The 22,479-nt window shown below is 35.6% G+C and overlaps 1 protein-coding gene across 2 annotated transcripts in view; it reads right to left on the reverse strand.

Moving 5' to 3' along the window:
• The window catches only part of EML5 (EMAP like 5), a gene marked incomplete at its 3' end in the record, with an annotated part of 161,753 nt that overhangs the window by 35,946 nt on the left and 103,328 nt on the right, over positions 1-22,479 (reverse strand). The window contains exons 22-28 of one of the 2 annotated variants that reach the window (XM_082619963.1): positions 12,643-12,795; positions 11,784-11,915; positions 10,647-10,735; positions 9,680-9,856; positions 7,502-7,703; positions 6,671-6,797; positions 43-121 (exon numbers count right to left, since the gene is read on the reverse strand). In XM_082619963.1, the coding sequence (XP_082476089.1) occupies positions 43-121; positions 6,671-6,797; positions 7,502-7,703; positions 9,680-9,856; positions 10,647-10,735; positions 11,784-11,915; positions 12,643-12,795 (959 nt within the window). Of the gene's footprint in view, positions 1-42; positions 161-6,670; positions 6,798-7,501; positions 7,704-9,679; positions 9,857-10,646; positions 10,736-11,783; positions 11,916-12,642; positions 12,796-22,479 lie in introns of both variants that reach the window. The other variant, XM_082619962.1, reaches the window with a different exon arrangement.

A 22,479-nucleotide genomic window follows, 5' to 3' on the forward strand; every position in this document is an offset into this window, starting at 1 on the left:
TTTAAGGTACCAATTAACACCGGGGAGTGGGATTTTCCTCACCTCTATGGGTCTCTTTTTCTTGCCGACATTGTTGGTCTGGAGTTTCACTGGCTGTGGTGGGGCCCTGCTCACAGGAGGCCTGAAACAGGGAAGTGGGAAAGAGGAAAGGAACCCATCACTGGGTGCCTTCACTGAGCTTCTCTCACCTGCCCTCCAGAGGCAAATGTCTCTGACACACCTTCACAAAAATGAACCCAATCTGTGTTTCTCACTAGACTCCACCCTCTGTATCTTGATATCTTCTAAAGCAGAAAGGTGGAAAGAAAATATTAGAACTTCTATTCATTTTTCTTTTAACTTCTTTGGTGTATGTTCCATAAATGTAACTAATGTAATAGCACAAGAACAGATAGATGATAAAAATATACAAATGTTAGCTTTACACACTCAAAAACTTCTAGATGGGGTACATTATCAACAAAGCCTAGATTACTGCTCTAAAGTAGCTACCTCAGTATCTTGCACATGGCAGGTACTCAATATATTCTTCTTGAATTTTGAAAATATTTGTATAAACTTTCCATACTGTTGGCAACATAAGTCATGTGTGAGTTCAAATCTGTACTCTTTACCTGCTCCTCTGTGCCCTTTATCTTCTCTTCTTCTGAGGTCCCTAGTATGGTTATGGCATCACCTTCAGTTAGTCAAGCAAGACATCTTACAGTTACAAAGCACTGTAAACCATACAACACTCTGTAAAAGGTTATTACTATTGTCTCCAACTCCTTCTCTTCCCTTATTCTCACTATTAACTACATATTTTTCAACTTTACCTACATAGTAGCTCTCAAATCTATCCCTCTCCTTCTCTGTTTCCATCACTAGTTCAGGATCTATTTATAATGAATGTGTCATTAGGTGTACAGAGTTCCCATTTTCTATTATTTAAACATGGAGACTCTTCCCTAAAAAAAAAAAAACCTTTGTTTAATTTTTTGTTTTTTGGGGTTTTTTTTGCGGTACGCGGGCCTCTCACTGCTGTGGCCTCTCCTGTTGCGGAGCACAGGCTCCGGATGCACAGGCTCAGCGGCCATGGCTCACGGGCCCAGCCGCTCTGCGGCATGTGGGATCTTTCCCGGACCGGGACACAAACCCGTGTCCCCTGCATCGGCAGGCGGACTCTCAACCACTGTGCCACCAGGGAAGCCCCCTTTGTTTAATTTTTTTAAAATCCACACACATCATTTAGTTTAGTTTTAACTCAGAGAGCCGTTATTCAAATGTTTAGTAACCTAAAGACTGAATCTAAATCAATCATATATCAACTCCCTCTTTCAAATTTTAATATTAATTTTGTAACAACTAAATTAGAAAATGATGTAAATTAACTTTCCAGTGGAAAAAATTCCAACATTTCTGAATAAATCCATAAAATTAAAGGCATAACAATATATTTGCATTTTCAAATGATTTTCAAGTTATACATCTATAAAAAGTAAATGAAGTGTTATATCTTGAACATGTAATATAAGAGAAATGTGTATTTTCATATATAATGTGAAGCAGTATGTAGAAGTATAGAAGAATGACTGGTGACATAAAAGTTAAATGCACTTGCAACACTCTATAAAGAACTTTTCAAATTATCACAAAATTTTTTGGTTTCAAACCTTTTTCATATACTTTTGAATATCTGTAAGTAATAAATATAACTGACTTTATAATATTTAACATTTTAAAATATTTCTGCTAAAATCATTTTAAAGAATGACAGAAGCTTTGGCTTTTCTTCCAAGTCAATTTTGTTGAACTTTATTCAACGTTATTGTCTGACAGCTTTAATAAATGTATAATTTTTATCTATAAATCCTGTATAACGGTTAAGCATATTTTAATTTTTGTAAAGATAATTTATATAGATATATTATTGCTTGAAATTCTACAACTTGGAAAATTATACAAGTTGAATGAATAAAGTTTTAGTAAAGCAGTTACTTATATAGTATGAATCCAATAATTAAGATGTAGTCATTTCAGGGATACTGATTTGAAAGGAGAAAAACATGGAAAACTGTGAATCGAGGTTAAGGACACCAAGTAACATAGCTTATTAATGGTAAATATGAAAGATAACAAAGATACAAAATTGGGTCACATAGAGCATAGTAAAGAGAGAGGATTACCTGGAACCTCTTTCCAGCAGCAGATAAAAAAGGGAAAAGATTACAACACAGATTTGCATTTAAAATAGTAGTATAATATTTCCTGTAATAAAATATGTTTACAAGTTTAATGCAGATAAACTATATTGTATATAGTAAAGGGCTATTGTTTTTATTTATTGCTATATATAAGAAAAGGCTTAGGCTTAGGGCTACTCCATTCATGGCAGGGAAATCAGAAGAAAGAAGATGAAAAAGAAAAGAATTCAACATGTTCTATGTTGTAAACATTAAAGCTTGCCATTCTTATTTTTCCACAGTGCAATCTGAATTTCAAACAAAATATTTAAGCTTACTTAATGTCTATTAACTTAAACGGCTGGTAGCACTGGCCCTGCTATTAAGGACTGCCTAAGGAACCTAACTAAGTTCCCCCTCCTCTGACCCAAGAGGGATTCCCAGTCAGCCAGTCTATCCAAGGAGGCAGAGTGAGTCTCAAGACCATGCTGGATTTGGGACTTTTCTAGCAAAGGAAGTAACTTAAAAGAAAACAAATTCCCCTTAACAACATAATGACTGAACAGAACTGGAAGGGATCACAGAAGTTAATCTTACCCATCCTCCCAGTGAAACCAGGAATCGTCTTTACATGTCTAGAACATCCCTTCATAGCACTGAAGACAAGTGGTGATTTACTAAACTCTGCATGAACACTGCTCGTCACAAGGAGGTCACTCCTACAGAAGTCATTCATACCTAAGACAGCAATTATAGCTCCACTTTGGTTTTTTTTGAAACTAGTGATTCCCAAAGTGATGAATTATTCTTTGTATAAAGTGGCCTCCCAACATTCCTTTACCCCCGTTTCCTTCTAGATCACTGTAAACTGCCAATGTCCCTTTAAAATGCAGAGATCAGTCCTGAATAAGCTACTCTAGATCTGATGTTAGGTCTGAATGTTTTATTTCTTTTAAAATAGTATAAGATTATGAGGGCTTTTTTAGAAGTCACATCACAGTCTGGACTCATATCTTTGCACACATCACCTCCTGCTTAAAACAGATAATGAATTCCTGCTATCTGCCAAATTAATTAAAGAGTGCCTAATATTTGATGTTCTGTACAATCTGATCTCAAATCTACTTTTTCATCCTATCTGCCAGCATTTTCCTACTGGTACCTTTTTTACTTCTAAAACAGACTAGGCTTTTCCATACTGTCCTGTTTCAGAAACTGTCTGAAGATATTTTTATCTCACTAAAGGTAGCTACAAAAGCACCCTAAAGAGTCCCTTCTTGCACATACCATTTTATTAAACATACAAATATCATTACTGCCCCTATGTGAGTGTTTAGAAATTAATGAATACATTAAACAAGCATTAAATGAAGCTAACAGGTTTGTTGTCAACTGGAAAAGTTTTCACTGATAAATATGTGTGACTGTTTTTATGAGTCTGAAATTTAAGGAAAAACTAAAACTATTAGAGTATAGGAGCTTGTGAAAAGTCATTTGTAAAAACACTGATTATAATGAAGACCCTCATAACAACACCCACATATTGTATCTATAAATGCAACTTTTCTGTAGGATTTGTCCTATTTCACTTTCTGGTTCTTTCTCAACAAATGTAGTTCAATGTTTTATAGGGAAAAAAAAAACACCCTTAAAATACCACAAAGACCAAAATAGAAGAATAAATTTTTGAGAAAAGTATTTTCTTTCATAAAATACTTACCTTACTACTCCCTGCCTTCAAAAGGAGCAAGAGGAAAAAAGTAAGGAGATATACATGAAAACTGATGATGAATAAAATGTAGCAGTTTACTAAACAGAATAAAGATAATATGTCAACAGAATTCTAATGAAATACAAAAAGGCCTAAATTTTATGTCATATTGTTTTGAATATTTTTATTCAAAAATACTGGAAATTTGATTGACAAGTAACTACTTAAAATACATAAGATTAGCTATAAAAATATTTATAGAAAAAGAAAAACATAAAATTATTAATGTCGTTTAGGAAAAAGACTCCACGAAAGTGTCAACTAAATAAAGTTGTCAAATTGTCATCAGAAATATTTTCCTTTTAAGTGGATATTTGACAAGCATTTGTTTTAATTGTTTAAAAAGTGCTTTGCTTTGTATATGACAATATACTTTATTTAAAACATGAAAACAATTATGTATACAGACCACTTCATATCACAAAAATTCAAAGCTGATGAAAAGAAATATCTCTTCATTTTTATCTCCTTTGATTCCTGCATTTTATGAAAATGAAGGCTCCTAACTATGAATCACAACAATGACTTCTTCTGCGTTGTCATTTTCAGAAGAATTTAGTAGAGGTGAATTGTAAAATAATTTGAGGACAAAATGCAAAATAAATAAAAAATAATTTTGAGAAAGTTAGCTATAAAAAATGCAAGCTAACAGCAAAGATTACAATTATGACAGTGTTAACCATTCTTTGTGAGCAGTAAAATGTTTCCATCTATCAGAACTCGGGTCTCTTCAGCAATGAAAGAGGAAATTTAAGTGTTTTACCGTGAGAGATGGCCTACAGGTTAAAATTAGGTCACATTTTCTGACATACCAAATTTATCTGATAAGTGATAATATTTTCTTCAAAAAATCAATATAATAAATGAAAAAGATTAATGGGAATGTCTAGAGTTCCTTCTTCCCTATATTATATTTTTCATTACATGTGAGGTATAATTTCTTTTAGGTAATATTAAGTACTATACTGCAAATATTCTAATTATGAACATCTATATTTGCATACTGATATGTACTCTTCTGATTAATAAATATATAGGTAGTGTTCATTACTTTGTGGATATTTAACTTCAGTACCAAAAAGAAAAATTGTTAGAGAGTTCCCTGGTGGTCCAGGGGTTAGGACTTGCCGCTTTCACTGCCGTGGCCCTGGGTTCAATCCCAAGCCGTGCGGCGCGGCCTGAAATGAAATGAAATTCAAAAAAGGGGAAGTGTGTCAGTATTAACCAGGTATCTCCTTAGGTTACCTTGTATTTTATTCCAAGGAAGGGGCGGGTGAAGACTTACTACTTAAATTCTTATATACATTATTTCATTTCATGAAATACTCCATAAATCGGGGATTATAATGCTTATTTTACCTTTGTGGAAACTGAGGCTCAGAGAGAATGGTTTCTCAAGGTCACACAATTGGCAAATGATAAAAATGAATATTTTAACCCATTTATCTGATTCCAAAAACCATGTCCTTTGCACTATATGACACAGCCTTCTACCAAGTCATTTCAACCTTCCTCAGCTTTTAAAAAACATACCTCTAGTTTAATAACTTGCCTCTTTATAAGTGATGACTAAACGGATAATCACTGTCTACCCTCTTTCTGTAAGGTGACCCCCCCCCCATTTCTATTATCTGAGGTATACCACCATCAGCAAATGGGCCACCTGGAAGAGGAGCTGTGGAGGCATCATGACCTCAACATTCTACCTAGAATTTCAGTTCAACATCATCTCTAGTTCTCCCCTTCTCCATCAATAACATGAATCTCACCCTTCCAACTTCATTCTTTTCCCTGGATATTAAATCCATAGATGTAAACTCAAATTCCTCTGCCAATGCTTTCTTTTAATATCATTTCTATCTAGCTGAGCTCCAATGGTCTTTAGCACTATCCTCACTAACTATACATTCACTTGAATTTTCCACAAATTCTGTTCACTGTGAATGAATTCCCTTTCATTTTTAGTTTTTCCCTCAAATACTAACTTTTTATAAAACGTTTTCCTCATCACAGCTTTCTACAGAAGAGGTCACTGCTGTTCCTACCTCCCACTGCTTCTTTGTTCTTCAATGTAGTTTCTGAATAATTTTTCCTTTATCATTTCTTAAAACCTCTTCATTTCTGAAATCCATGCCATTCACTGATCCATATGCCTCTTTATTGCTTTCTATCTTCTCTAATGATTTTAAAAGCATCAGGCTCACAGTTTCTCTCTTTCCTCATAAAACTGCAGTGCACATAGCCTTATTTTTGATTTGCTGATTCTAGACAAAGACCAATAATTCCCATTAGAAACAAGCTATACTTCAACTTGCCTTTTTGGAAAAATTTTAAATAATGACTTTCTATCCTTGATCAAAGGCACATGGATAAAAAGGCCTTTTAAAAATTTAATCATCTCTCTGCTCATGTGCTTCCTAAAACATAATAAGTATTGGATTCAATTTGTATTACTTCTTGAAACCCTATCACATATATTTATAAAAGTTAGCAAACAAGATTCCTTTAATCATATAGACTTTATATGTAGCATCATTCCCTAAGCTACTTGCAAAAGACAGTGTCATTACCAAAAAGTATTTAAGGACAAACATGCTTTCTAAGAGGTGCTGGGGACTGTAAAATGCAAGAGTACCACTGTTACTGAGTTTTTGCAAAAATTCATTCAGTTAAACAATCAATGCAAGTTTTAATACCAATATCTTTTTCTTCATCTAGTTTTAAACTTGATTGTTACCTCTCATCAATTGAGGGTTCTTTTTGTTGCAAATGAGGCTTGATTCCAAACACTGGGCGAATATTTGTTGATAAGGCTCTGATGGTATAACTGATTTCATTCTCCCTTGTGACATCACTGTCATAGCCTAACATCAAAATATAAGAATTATTCTCTATGTTATAACTGAGGAGCTCACTTATGATCCTAAAAATTGGATACAAGGATGTTCAACAATATGAAATAAGTTTAATACACTGTGTTATAATCAAATTATACAATAACATACAGCCAGTAAAATGCAGAAGAATATTTAATGATAAAGTTCTCAAAGTATTGCTAAGTGATAATAGCAAGCTACAAAAAGTAAACTCAATATGATGTCATTTTTGTTAAAAAAATATAATGTATATAAATACACATACCCCTATGGGTATACCCCAAATGTTAAACAGAGGTTATCTCCAAGTGGTCAAATTATGGATGCTGTGTTTATTTTTTATTGTAAAACATACTTTCTAATTTTTCTGTAATGAGCTGGTATTACTGGTATATTAGGAAAAAAACAAAATTATTTTAAAATATGAGGCTCAATGCTATAAATTTATTTTAACAGTACTCATTTAAAGTATGATTATCGTTCATTGGTAAATGAAGAATATCTAAGTTATTAGTATATGACAGCCTGTTGTTTTTGATTCACAAAACCAATTCTGTTGTTAAACAGACCGAAAGGACTAAAACCACAATTATTCAAGCATTATTATTACTTATTTAACTTCCACAGTTTAAATCAGTTGTGCTAAATTTTTTCTATGTTTTTGTTAAACTAAAATATTTAAAATGACATACCCCCATCTTCTTCAGACTCTATATCAGATTCTTCACTATCACAAGGCCTTTTTTCTCGATATCCCTCCAGTTCATTTGTCCAAACCATTAAGGACATATCTGTACCTCCTAAGGTAACCAACATGCTGTCATCAAAAGTCCAGCGCACATTTGTGACATGTGTACTATGGGCCACATACCTCTTAAACTTTCCAAATTTTCCCTAAAGGTAAAAAAAAAAATTCAAAAAATCTGTCTGAGAAATTTTATTACTTGAAAACATTGTTATAATTTTGAATTTCTTTCTTAATCTGTGATTGGAAATTAATCATTACAAAGGCACCTTGTAAAAAAAAAGAGAGAAAATATTGACACTCACTAAAATAAAAAATAACAATTCCCAAACCTGATGAGGACAGGATAAAACTAGTAGTTTTGCACATTACTAGTACTATGGGCATAACTTTTTTGGAAATCAACTTGGCATTCTACATTGAAAGCATGAAAATGCTGACCTTTGTCTCACCAATCCCTCTTTAAGAGATCTATGCTAAGACATTTTCTGTGTAAAAAATAGCTGCCACAGTATTTACTTATAGCAGTGAAACATTTTATATACCTTAAATATTCAATAGAGCAATAGTTAATTACGGTGGATTTCTTTGGAATAGTACATATCTGTTAAAACAATGGCTATGCAGACATATTGTTGGAAATAGACAAAATAACTGGGAAAATCAGTATATAAATGCCTATGTACATACAGCACAGCCATATTAACAAAAAGTAATTAGCAAACATTTCTGTATATACCCAAGTAAATATCTTTCATCGTAGTTCTTTAGTGTTTTTGTTTATAAGCAGATGTTACACATAGGAATGTATTTTTCTTGTAAATATAAAGAAAAATCCAAGTTATAGATACTGGCAACTTTTAAATCTAAACACTAGCATTACCAAATTTCGTAAGTAAATTTCAGATCAACATATCATAAGCAGGTTTTAGATGGACATCTTTTCAAGGGCGTTAAAATAAGAAATGTCTTAAATATACAAAACACAGTAATAGCTAAATCAGTGAATTCTTTGGAAATGAAGACTCTTAATAAAAATTAGCTGAAATAGAAGGGGAATCTGTCATCAAAACACTGTAAGAAGGTAGCTTCCCTAAGATTTTGTGGTTCTTGCTACAGTAAGGTGAAGAAGCAATCTGCAGACCAATATCCTAGAACATATTTTTAAGGTTCCTATACCATCTAGAATATTGAGAATGACATTTTTGACTAATAAATGTTCTATTGGAACACATTCTTATACAGATACTTAAGTGTATCTAAAACAAGGATTTGTGAAATATTTTCTTGGGTGCCTGAGTTCTCTACGGGAATTTTTAAACTTGTGTTTTCACTTCGATGCTGATCTAAAAATATTCATTTGAGCAGTTAATTAAGACCACCATGTACTGAATATCATGATTTCAGTGCCATATTTCAAATTTATATTTATGTTCATGTTGGTGCTAGATTACAACATATATCTGAATTTGTGACCATTAAGAAATAAATGCATCTATACTTGATATATGAATTTTATTTTTGTGCTAAGTGAAAGCCTAATGTTTCCCAGTGGTTTGAATAAAGGAAAGCAATAAAAAATTTAGTCATCACACAGCACACAGTAGCATGGGCATGCACATCCCAAAGAATCTCTACAGTTTGGTTTTAGGAAAATAACATAATTCTTCACATTAAACCAAAGTTATTTTGACTTTATAGGTAGTGTCATTTATAGTATTTTGTATTTAATTTGTTAGAACATTTTAAATGTTAAGGTTGTAAATATCAAAAGTTTATATTTCCTGTTAATAGTATATATTTAATCAAAAGAATACTAAAATTATTTAATATTAGGGCTAAAAGAATGTTTCTTCTAAAAGGGCTATGGATACTGCTCAATACTGAGAAACTGTACAATATAATATATAACTTAAGGCACAGGATCATAATTATAATACTACTTCTAGATAAAAGCTATAAATATGATGTCAAGAATAGGAAATGTAATTCTGAACCTTTCATATTACAACATTACATATTCCATGTGTAATATTCATATTACAAAAAGAAATGCTATGAAAGGGCATTACCTTAACCATTTTTATAATTATGATCATTAGGAGAATTAAAGAAAAACACATACTTTAGCAGGATATCTAAATAACTTCACAAATCCCAAATCATCCCCAGTAGCTAGGACTGTTTTGTCACTGGTGAGGCAAGAGGCAGTTACATCTGTGACTTCTCCAATTACTGGCCAAATTCCCTCACAACATAAACCAAGCACACTTGTCCATGATGCCCAACCAATTTTTTCTACCTAAAAAAGAAAAAAAAATGCTCTAAGGTTATAACATCTAACCCTAAAAAATTAACAACAAAAAATCTGAATATTTTTCTTTGTAATTATATATGTCACAAATAAAATTAAAATTTTAATAAAAACAGTTTAATTATTAGCTGTCTTGGTTTTGTAGCTTCCCAAGTCCACTAGTTCCTACAGAAAAATTTTAACATAACATTATTCAAGATGTATTTATTATATATCCACTGTGTGTTCTAGATGCAGAACGTACAGTGATAATATATAAGACTTTTTCTGCTTTTAGAATAATCAAGAAATTTATTCTTACACTTCATGTCTAAACTTCTACTAATAGGTTACAAGCATATTTTCCAATTAATCATTACTGGAAATTAAGAATTTTACTTACAGTCCCTCTCCTTATTAAGCTACTTTCATGTTATATTTGTTTAGCTTCTCTTCCTTGGCCATGTCAAAAAATTTTACTAATATTGTCAGCCACAAAACCAATCACATTTTTTTCTTTTTTTTCCCCCTTAAACAGGAATTTGCCAATAAGCATCTTAGGCACATGGGTTCCAAAAGATTTGATAGACATGCAGTACTCCAATCTTAGATGGCATGTCTTTTACATGCTATTGCATACTTCTTATCCTTTGAGGAAAGTAATTAGAGAAGAGCTAGACATACAAGCAAGCAATTTATTCCTTTTCTTAATATAGAATCTCTTCCTTTACCCAGATAGGCATCAGCTTTCTAACCACTTTTAGTCATATCAACATTACAAGCACTACTATCTTCCTACCTCTCCACTGGGGATGGTTTGTTTTTTCCCTCTGGGAGCTTCAAAGAATAACTGTTCTTTAGCACCAGTGTTGACCTGTAAAAGCTTTCCTTAAAAAAAAATTTAAAAATACACACATATATAAAATATAAATACATATACAGTTAGTATGATGTTTAACTTTTATGGGAAAAATTAAGCTTAAACATAAAAACCATTTTCCTCTGCAGTCAACCATATATATGATAACGTAATTAAATTCATAAATGGCTTAATTTGTGTGTGTGTATATGTGATCTATTTCTGTTGTTATGCATCCCAATCAATATGGGTTATGTAATTGGTAGTGCCTTTGCATATTCCTACTCGTAAAAATCCAAGAAATAAAATTTGAAACCTTTTTTTAAAGAGTATTTTGTTAAACTGCATTTGGAAAAACTTTAATTTACAATACTAGATTTATATACGTGACTATCTGAAACAAAAATTCCGAAAATGGAGCATTTAAAATATTTAGCATTTATCTAAATTATTAAACATTGCCATATGCCACGCATTCTGCTAAAAAAGATACTCATTAAATTCTGTATGTTATACAACTATGACAATTTTAGGGAATGTATTTTATTGAATGCTGCGGAAATTACATTAAAACTGGGAGTTCCCTGGTGGTCTAGTGGTTAGGATTCCAGGTTTTCACTGCTGTGGCCTGGGTTCAATCCCTGGTTGGGGAATTGAGATCCCGCAAGTCGTGGGATGAGGCCAAAAAAAAGCGGGGGCAAATATTGTTGTTAAAAGAAAAAGCCTCATTAACATAACTATTTTCCAAAATTTCAGTTACTATTTATATCAAGCTTATCTGACAAAACCAGGACAAATGACTAAAAAAAGTTTGTATAATATTTAAATTACTTTACAAATTAAAGAATTTATCACTTACTGTACTATCATCTGAATTACATTAGAAGAAGTATTGAAAAGTCTAAACTCACAGCATTCATCTTTAGGTGTGCAATAAAGTAGTGGAAATCATTTTGAGAATAACATTTGTTTTTCACGATGCTTCTGAACTCATCTGTTGAATTACTTGTTTCTCTAAAATAGCTATACTAAGTCAAATGAAACTTTTATCAAATAGTAAGTTATTTAGAGTCTTACCTCTCACATCCCAATCAATATGGGTTATGTAACTGGTAGCGCCTTTGCATGTTCCTACTCGTTTACTACTCATTACGTTGTATATATCTATAAAGCTATCATGTGATGCTACAGCAAGATATTTCCCAGAACCTGTAATAGAAACACATTTGCTTGAAATTTTCTACCCTTAGAAATATTTTTTACACTCTGCAACTAGAGTCAATTTTCTTAATTTTCTTTTGGAGGAACTCTTAGGTGTTTCCTAAGTTATAACAAGACATATGAGTCCAACGACAAATTGTAACATTTTCATGTATATTATAATTAACACAATGAAATAAAATTTTAATGTAGTGAGGTAGTTCAGTGGAAAGAAAATATCAAAAATTATACACAAAGTAATTTTCATGTGCTTTGCATGTAACCAGAAAAAAAAAGAAAATCTCTAAATTTAGAAAAAATATAAGTAAGCCAACATAAGTAAATTTTGCCTTAACATTAGTAATCCTGTATTATAGTAGGTTTTGTCATTGGCAATGAATATATGGAAATTGAAGAAGCAAAATTAATGTAATTTCAAAAGCATTAAGAATATAATGAAAACAGTTATCCAATCCGTCTTATATTATAAATGAGGAAAATGAAGCTCAAAGAAATGCCTTGGCCCAAGTCACACAGAAAATTTAGGGATAGAATTGGCAGTAAGCCAGATATTTTGCCACTGATCTAATATAGGGCTTTTACCTCTCACTATACTGCCTCTTCTAGTAAAAAACTAAAATTCTGAGATAAAATAACAGTTAGTAAAAATCACACATTGATACATTCATTGCCATACTCAAGTTAATAATCAAGTATGATTTCAATGAAATCTTACCTGGTGAAAATCGAATATCTGAAATAATGTCTTTTCTGTGGTGAAAAGATACAAGATCCTCCAGAGTATCTGCATTTGCCATTAAGAAACTTCCATCATTGAGACCTACAGCTAAAGCTTTACCATCAGGAGAAAAACAGCAACATCTCCCACCTAAAAGAGAAAGAGAGCATGTATCAGGTAATTTTCTTTTATTAAAAAAAAGTATATGCTTAAGGAAACTTTAATTTCAAAGAGGATTCCTATATTTATTATGGCTTCTAATCAATATTAGAAAGAAATAAAGATGCAGATAATAAAGTTTTCTATTGAGATCAATGGTATGGCATTCCAAGCATTAGTTAATACAAACCATTTCCTTTTCTGAATGTAACAAAAGTGAGTACTGATATTTACCTTAAAAGGAATTAAGCTGATGAAAAGAATGAGAGATGACTAACATAAAAAGTCAGTGATATATGTGGAAATGTTGTTGTTATTCAGGAGTTTGCTACCTTAGTAGTTTCTATCCAACAAAACAGAAATTTAAGAAATAAGGTCATCTTTATAAAAATGCTTTCAAATTTTAAAAAAAATCTGACAACAGGCAATTATCAGTTTAAGCTCGGAAGATCTATACATGTTTCAAAACTATACATGAAGAAATAGTGATGCTAATATTATTAATTAAAAAAAAATAAGGGTGAATGCTGTATTGGCAAACACAAAAAATGGGCTTAACTTGACAGCAAGGGATGTAGCAGGCATATTCAAAGCCCTAAGGCTTTTGGAGTCTTGCATAAAGTTTGGAGTGGGAGGGATAGGGTACACCTGTTATAGAATGGAAAGTTATAGAATGAATTGAGAATAAGCAGTCATGTAATTATCAAGCATACATTAGAAACCTAGGATGTGATTTCTGACATTTAAGAGTCAAGAGATGACGGTGACCTGAAGCAGGGTAGCAGCAGTGGAGGTAGTGAGAAATGGTAGGATTTGTATATATTTTGAAGAAAGAGATGCCAGGACCTTGACCGACTGGGAGTAAAGTAGGAAAAAGAGAAAAGTAGAGGCTATTTTTTCGTTTGATTGATGATGTCATTTGCTTAGATGGGAAAAACTAGGGGAGGTACAAGTGTTTGGTTTCGTACCTGTTATGAATGCCTGTGAGAAATTCAAATGAAGACATCAAGGAGCCAGTTTGATACATTACTACTTCTCTGGAGTTCAAGGGACAAGATATATACAGGCTAGAGATACACATAAGGGAGGTAGTAGCACGCAGACAGAAGTCATGGCCATGGAACTGGAGAAGGCCTGATATTAGGTTATTGCCTCTCAGCTCCAAATCCACCCTCCTTTTTCCTGCTACGTGATTACTGGAGCAGGACCCTATGGACATTTTTCCATTGCCAGTTGACTTGGTTTTGGCCAGTAGAGGGGGCTGGAGGGTTCCTGCAAGGCCAAAGAAGAAGGAAGGGACTTTTCTTCCTTCTGTTGTGCTGTAACCAGTGGATCAATTAGGGGACAGGAACTGGGGGAATAGGGGGGTTTCTCTGCCATCATAGCAAATCTCCTAGATCAGCCCTCTGGCAAGTTTCTTTTCCACTGGCAGGTTGTATGTTCCTGAGGCACCTACACCCTCTCCAAAGAGATCTGAATCTCAGCCTGGGGGAAGAGCGGAGGGTCCACCCTGTAAGTTCATTCCTTGATCACTGTCCACTAGCCCTATGGGTGGTAGCTGCTTTCTGCATCTGCTACTTCTATACCCCTTAGAATCCTCTTTCACACCTTTTAGTAGTTAAATCACCTTTCATTAGCTAACACTCCATATTAAATTTTCCCTGTTCAAATGACTGGGGTGGTTTCTGTCTCTGATTGATACAGAACTGGTACTGAAGTGGTCATAGGAGACAGACCATTAAAGATGGGATTTGCAGAACTGGTTTAGTCATGCCTTTCTTTGGGCTTGAGCATAGTGCTGAGCCCTTGCCAAGGGGAAATGGATGCTAGCAATCCAAGGTATGCACTGGCCTAACAATTAACTAAGCTATCTACTGTGGTTGATTGTGAAGTATCCACTGAAGTTGAGTGCCCTGGGAGTCCAAGAGGCTGCTGCCCTTGACCATTACAACAATAATGGTGACCACAAGTTCTGTGTTTGTACAAAAGATTACACTGAATACACAGAGCATTTACAGAAAGAAGTAACAAGCACAGGTTCTTTAAACTCTCAGCACGAGTCATGGTCTGACTAGAGAACTTCCAATGACAAACCTAAAAGAATTTCTGACAGGGCTGATATTGCTGAAAATTTACAATGTCAACTGAATTCACACACTCACCAAGTTTTCTTGTGTGAAAGTTAGGCTGCTGATTGGGAAGAGAACCCTTAACCGTGGAGTGGGAGCATCTGGCTGGACTCAGACAAAACTAAGAATCTTGAACTTCTGAGTTATTTGGAGTTTCACTGGCCAATGCAAATAGCTTCCTCTCCAGTGTCTGAGAAGACTCACCTTCTGAAACAGATGCCTTGCAAGGACGCTTAACCTTCTGAAGAACCATCACAATCATTCCTTTGCTGTCACTAGACCCCTAACTTGGATCAAATCTCAGCATGCCCTAAGGCAGAGGTTGGCAAACTTCTTAAAGAACCAGAGAGTAAATATTTTCAGCTTTGCAGACTACTCAACTCTGCTACTATAGTGCAAATAGCAGACCTAGACAACACATGAAAGACTGAGCATGGCTGTGTCTGATAAAACCTGATTTATAAAATCAGGAGGTGGGCTGGAGTTGATGTATGGGCTGACCTCTGATATACAGGAAGAAATCCAAAACCCTAGGGAGGTAAGAATGTTGGAGTCGATTTTTTACATGCAAACTGCATACCCTCCCATCAATTACATCCCTTGAAAAAGTCTAGAAAATAGTCCCTTCATGAAAGCATTGAGAAATACATTAATTAAGGGCAGCACCTGCATGACTGAAAAGCTCTGTGACTGTCCTCCCATAAAGGTCAGGAATGGGAAATGTCACCATTAATATGGGCTCCCTGATTCAAAAGATAATCCTGGAGAAACAGGTCAAGCAGCAGCACTTAACCAACAAAAACAAGGTAGATTCTTTTATCAAAAAGGGCAGCAGGGATGTACTAATAATCAGAATATGTTGGCCTGTGGAGATTTCTGTTGGTGGCTAATTAATCATGGTGTCTCCAGGAACGAAATAAGTAACCTACTAGATTAGTGTTTGATCTATAAGTAGGAAAAACTCCAGACCTGGTGGCTAAAACACCTGACTTAAATCACCACAATGGAGAGTCACAGTTTCTCAACCAGTTTTCAGACCTAAGCCACTTCATATACTCAGAGCCCCCTGACTGAAGGAAGGCCAAGTTCCAATGAGGAAGAACCCTGTAGCACTGTCACAAGTGTATAACATAAATCTTTCTCCAAGGATCTGTGGCCACTTAGTAGAATGACTGTGAACTGAAGGAAAGGAAAGATCCAAACTTTCAGGAATTACTAGACATGGGCTCTGAACTGAAGAACTCTAAAAGCTGCTATTGTACAAGCAGTAAAAGTGGGGCCTTATGGTGATCATGTGACAGATGGAATCTAAGTCCAATTTTGAATCATACTGGACCCAGGTGGTCTGTGGACCCCCACCCAATTCCTGAATTTGAACAGATATACTTGGCAACTTGTAGAATGCTCTACGGCTGGGGCTGGCTCTGTGATCCATGGGATAAGGGTCATTACAACAGGAAGAACTGAGTAAAAACCCCTGGAAGGGCTTCCCTGGTGGCGCACTGGTTGAGAGTCCGCCTGCCGATGCAGGGGACGCGGGTTCGTGCCCCAGTCCAGGAGGATCCCACATGCCGCGAAGCAGCTGGGTCCGTGGGCCGTGGCCACTGGGCCTGCACGTCTGGAGCCTGTGCTCCGCAACGGGAGAGACCACAACGGTGAGAGGCCTGCATACCACACACACACAAAAAAAAACCTCTGGAAATTCCTCTCTCTACTAAGACAACCAGAAACAAAACCATAAGCCTGAGAATTGCAAAAATCAGTGACATTACCAAGGACGTGAAATATGCAGGGGTAAGAATACCTATCACATCATCTTTGCTTGTTTGGTCTGTGCTGAAATAAGATGGATTTTAGCTAATAACTCTGGATAATAAATTTAATCAGGTTATGATTCCAATTGAAGCTACTCTTCCAGATCTTTACTAGAATAAATTAACACAGTCCCTAGCATTTCGCTGCAGCTATTGCCCTGGTTAATGCTTTTATCTCCATACCAATTTGTAAAGACCACCAGAAGCAGTTTGCTTTTACCTGGCTTGTATCTGTGGACACCTTCAAATCCTTGCCTCAGGGCTATTTCAACTCTCCTGTTCTTTGCCATAATACAGTCCACAGAGATCCTGATCATCTTGACATTCCATAAAACATCTCAATGGTCCACTACATTGATGACATTATGCTGAATGGATCTGGGGAGCAGGAAGCAACAAGCATAATACTTTAGACGCCTTAGTAAGACAGAAGTGAATCAAGAGAGTGGCAGATAATTCCCACAAAAATTCAGGAACCCTGCCACCTCAGTGAAGTTTCTGGGGATCCAGTGATCTGGAATATGTCAAGACATTCCCTCCAACTGAAATACAAGTTGCTACACCTCCCATCACCTACCACGAACAAAAGGAGCAGAATGCTTGGTAGGCCTTTTGGGAAGCAACACATACCACATTTGAGTGAGCTGCTCTCTCCATCTATCAAGCCACTCATAAGCTTCCAGTGGGGACCAGAACAAGAGAAGGTAAGCTGATCTTACACTTTGGTCTTATGATCAAGCAGATTCAATGATACTCCAAAGTGTCTATGATAAATAGGGATGCTGTATGGAACCTCTGGAAAGCTACCAAAGAAGCATACTTTGGACTGGGAGAAATTCCATGCCCTCCTTTACAGATAACTATTTTCCTTTTGAGAAGTAGTTTCTGGATTGCTACTAGGTCTTATTAGACAGTAAGTAAATGCCTAACTATGGGATATCAGGTGACTGTATGTCCTGAGCTTCCTTTCATGAACTGAAAGTTACATGACCAACCTAGCCACTGACTGGGTGTACACAACAGCAATCTATCATCAAGTGGACACAGAATAGAAAAGACCAGGCTTAGAGAGATCTGGAAGTTACAAGTAATTTATATCAACAACAGGTGGCTCAGAATCCTTCAGCAATAAATCCTATAGTGCAAGGCCTCTTCCCTCTCTCAGTCTACACCTATGGCCTCATAGGTGTTCATTATGATCAGCTGACTGAGAAAGAAAAAATCTGAGCCAGACTTACAGATGTTCCTACACAATATGTTGGTACCTGCCTGAAAGCATCATAGCCCCACTCAGGGGTGACCCTGAAGGACAGCAGTAAAAGTAAAACTTCCCAGTGGGCAGCCTCTCAAGCAGTGCATCTGGTTTACCACTTTTGTAGTGAGAGACAACTAGATAGACAGATTTACGCTGATTCATCAGCCACTGTTAACTACTTGAATGAACAGTTAGGGATGGAAGAAACAGGATTAGAAGATCAGAGACAAGGAAATCTAGAAAATAGATTTGTGCATAAAACTCTCAGAAAGGGCATAGGCTGTGAAGATTTTTGTGGCCTAGGGAAAGCCCAGTAAGGGCATCCACTGCAGAGGAGGCTCTCAATAATCAGATGGACAAAATAATATGCTCTATGGACATCAGGCAGTCTCTTTTCCTAGCCAGCTAGCACTTGCTTAGTGAGCCAAAGGTGGCAAGGACAGAGTCTATGCTTGGGTTAAAAAAACATGGACTTTTCTTTACAGAGGCTGATCTTGCTACCACTACTGCTGAGTGTTCAACCTGCTAACAGTAGAGACCAACTGAACCTCTGATATGGCACCATTCCCCAGGGAAACTAGCCAGACACCTGGTGGCATGCTGATTACATTGGACCTCTTCCATTATGGAGAGGACAAAGAGTCATCCTCACTGGAATACACATGAACTTTGGATTCACCTTCCCTATTCACAGTGCTTCTGCTACCACCACCACCTGTGGACACACAGGATACCTTATCCACCATCATAGAATTCCATGTTTCTGATAAAGGAACTCATTTCAGAGCGAAGGATGTGCAGCATTCAGCTCATACCCATGGAATTAACTAACTTTATCACATACCCTCATCACCCACAGAGGGCTACTAACAGAATGATGGAATGGCTTACTGAAAACTAATTTATAGCACCTTTTGGGAAACAGTATCCTGAAAGACCAGAGTTTTGTCTTATAGGATGTGGTATATGCTTCACAGCATAGACCATTATATGGTGCTGTCTACCTCATAGGCAGAATACATGGGTCTGGAAATCAAGAGGTGGAGGTGGGAGTGGTTCTTCTCACTATTATATCCAATCATATCAAGTATTTTTGCTGTAAGCTTCTTTGCCATAGACATTTTGCTGCAAACATTTTTGGTACATAACTAATTGACTGTCAGGCAATTTTACTGTAGAAGATAAAATAACTGGTTGACAGTTTGGTTTGACATATACAATAAAAAAAATATGTATGATGATGATTTCTTATTTTGAAACACACTACATTGGAGGAGAAAGAGGCTGAGGGCCTAGAAGGCACAGAGTTGAACCCACAATTCCTATGGAACTTTATAATGTCTATCAACAGGTGTGTGACAATCCATGCTCATGGATTAGTAAAATATATACACTACCCTAAGCAATCTAGAGATTCGATGTAATCCCTATCAAAATTCCACTGGCATTTTTCAGATACAGAACTAATAATCTTACAATTTGTATGGCACTACAAAATACCCCGAGTAGACAAAGCAATCTTGAGAAAGAAGAACAAAATTGGAGGCATCACACTCCCTGATTTCAAACTATATTACAAAGCCATAGTAATCAAAACAGCATGATACTGGCATAAAAACAGATGCACAGATCAATGGAACAGAACAGAGAGCCCAGAAATAAACCCACATGCATATGGTCAATTAACTTACAAAAGAAGTCAAGAATGTACAATGGGGAAAGGAGAGCTTCTTCAATAAATTGTGTTGGGAAACTAGAACAGCCACATGCAAAAGAATGAAATTGGACCACTATCTCTTACACCACACACAAAAATTAACTCAATATGGACTGAAGACTTGAATATAAGATATGAAACCACAGAACTCCTAGAGGAAAACTTAGGTGTTAAGCTCCTTGACACAGATCTTGGCAATGATTTTTTGACTGACAGCAAAAGCAAGAACAACAAAAACAAAAATAAACAAGTGGGACTACATCAAACTATAAAGCTTCTGCACAGGAAAGAAAACCATCAACAAAATGAAAAGGCAACCTACTGAATTGGAAAAATAATTGCAAATTATATATCAGGTAAGGGACTAATATCCAAAATAAATAAAGAACTCATAAAACTCAACAGCAAAAAAACCCACATTGATTTAAAAATGAGCAAAAGATGTGAATTGACATTTTTTCAAAGAAGACATACAAATGGCCAAAAGGTACATGAACTGATACAGAGAACAGATTAGTGGTTGCAAGAGGGTAGTGGAGGGTGGGGGTGGAGGAAAAAATTCAGGTTTGATTATAGTTAAAAGCTTAAGCCACAAATATGAGTTTTTAACAGGAATTTTCCAATATGTCATTATACAGAAAAGTGCAAAGGCTGGCAAATATTTGGAAAATACTGACTTTACACACATTAAGAATACAGACATTAATTCATGTTGCATATTTATACTTTGGTTATTCTATAACTAGTTGGATTATTCGGCAAAATTTTCATAGGATAGTTTATATTAACTATAACGACTTAGGTCTTCCCTGGTGGTGCAATGGTTAAGAATCCGCCTGCCAATGCAGGGGACACGGGTTCGAGCCCTGGTCTGGGAAGATCCCACATGCCGCGGAGCAACTAAGCCCGTGCGCCACAACTTCTGAACCTGCGCTCTAGAGCCCGCGTGCCGCAACTAGTGAAGCCCGCACACCTGGAGCCCGTGCTCTGCAACAAGAGAAGCTACCACAATGAGAAGCCTGAACACCACAATGAAGAGTAGCCCCCACTCGCCACAACTAGAGAAAGCCCGCGTGTACCAACAAAGATCCAACGCAGCCAAAAAAACAAAAAACAAAAAACAAAACAAAACTATAATGACTTAGTTATAAAACGTTAAGCCTCAGGACCATAATACTTGCATGTTCATTTTCTGAAGAAAAGAGTATTTACTTACTGAATATTTGAAAGAGATAACTGTGTTGTATAATATTTAAACCACTATGACTTCAGTATTTTTTTATAATTACGTCAACCAGCATGTCCCTTTAAGGTTATGAAAATCCACTTGTCTTCCTCTTGAATTAATGATGATGAAGTAAAAATGAAGTGAGTATAGAAGAATATTTAAAAACAAAAATACAGAATCATGACTTTTCTCTACAACCTAATATAAAGATCTACTCCTAGAAGGAGCCAGTAATACTGGTAGACAATTTTTCTGGTCTGATATAAGACATAAGTCCAAAGATTCAGGAAACACAACAAATCCTAAATAGAATAAATAAATAATAAACCACATACATGCACAATGTTATTAAACCTCAGAACTGTAGAATGGTGTAAAAGAGAACAATGGAAACCACAGGAATAATAATTCTGAATCAAGAACTCCAGAAGCAGTTAAATTAGCATTCAAGAATGAGAGTAAAAAATGAAAACATGTTCAGACTAGTAGTATACCAAGGGCAGGGCAGTGGAAACAGTTCCCCCTGAGGGGCAATATACTGCCAATCTAAAATTTTAAAACAACAATAATAAAACTGAATAAAAATTTTTTTGCTTTTAAAGAATTGCAATGTCAGTGATAAAATATTTCTCCTGCCAAAATAGACCACTCCCACTGTCCTAGTCTTATATGCCACTGGTTCATCCAGAGGAAGATGAGAGAATTTCCAACAAGTCCTTATTATGGATATTCTAAAACTGTATTTTAGAAGAAAATGACAAAAGAAAAAGTTTGAGACACAAGAAGAAAAGGTGAACAAAGAAATGCATAAGCATAGATAAATCTAAGTAAACACTCACTGCATGAAACAATAATAATGTCCAATTGAAGCGAGGTTAAAAAAAAAACAGAGATCCTCAAAAAATTACACTCCTGGGTATTTATCCGAAGAAAACAAAAACACTAAGTCAAAAGGTATATCAACCTCCATGTTCACTGCAGCATTATTTACAATAGCCAAGATATGGAAACAACCCACGTGTCCACGAATGGATGAATGGATAAAGAAAATGTGGTATAAATATGTCTGTATGTATATACATATATATGCATATATACACACTGTAAGATTACTCAGCCATAAAAAAAGAATAAACTCTTGCCATCTGCAACAACATGGATGGGCACTGACGGCATTATGCTAAGTGAAATAAATCAAACAGAGAAAGACAAATACTATATCCCACTTATATATGGAATCTAAAAAAAAAAGCTCAAAGATACAGAGAACAGACTGGTGGTTGCCAGTGGTGGCAACATGGGTGAAGGGGGTCAAGAGGTACAAACTTCCAGCTATAAAGAAAAGAAGTCATAGACATGTAATGTACAGCATGGTGACTACAGTTAGTAATACAGTAATACAGTATTGCATAGCTGGAAGCTGCTGAGAGAGTAGACCTTAAAAGTTCTTCTCGGGCTTCCCTGGTGGCGCAGTGGTTGAGGGTCTGCCTGACGATGCAGGGGACACGGGTTCGGGCCCCGGTCCAGGAGGA

The sequence above is a fragment of the Mesoplodon mirus genome (assembly GCF_964341445.2).
Source record: "Mesoplodon mirus genome assembly, chromosome: 4".
Taxonomy (NCBI): Eukaryota; Metazoa; Chordata; class Mammalia; order Artiodactyla; family Ziphiidae; genus Mesoplodon; species Mesoplodon mirus.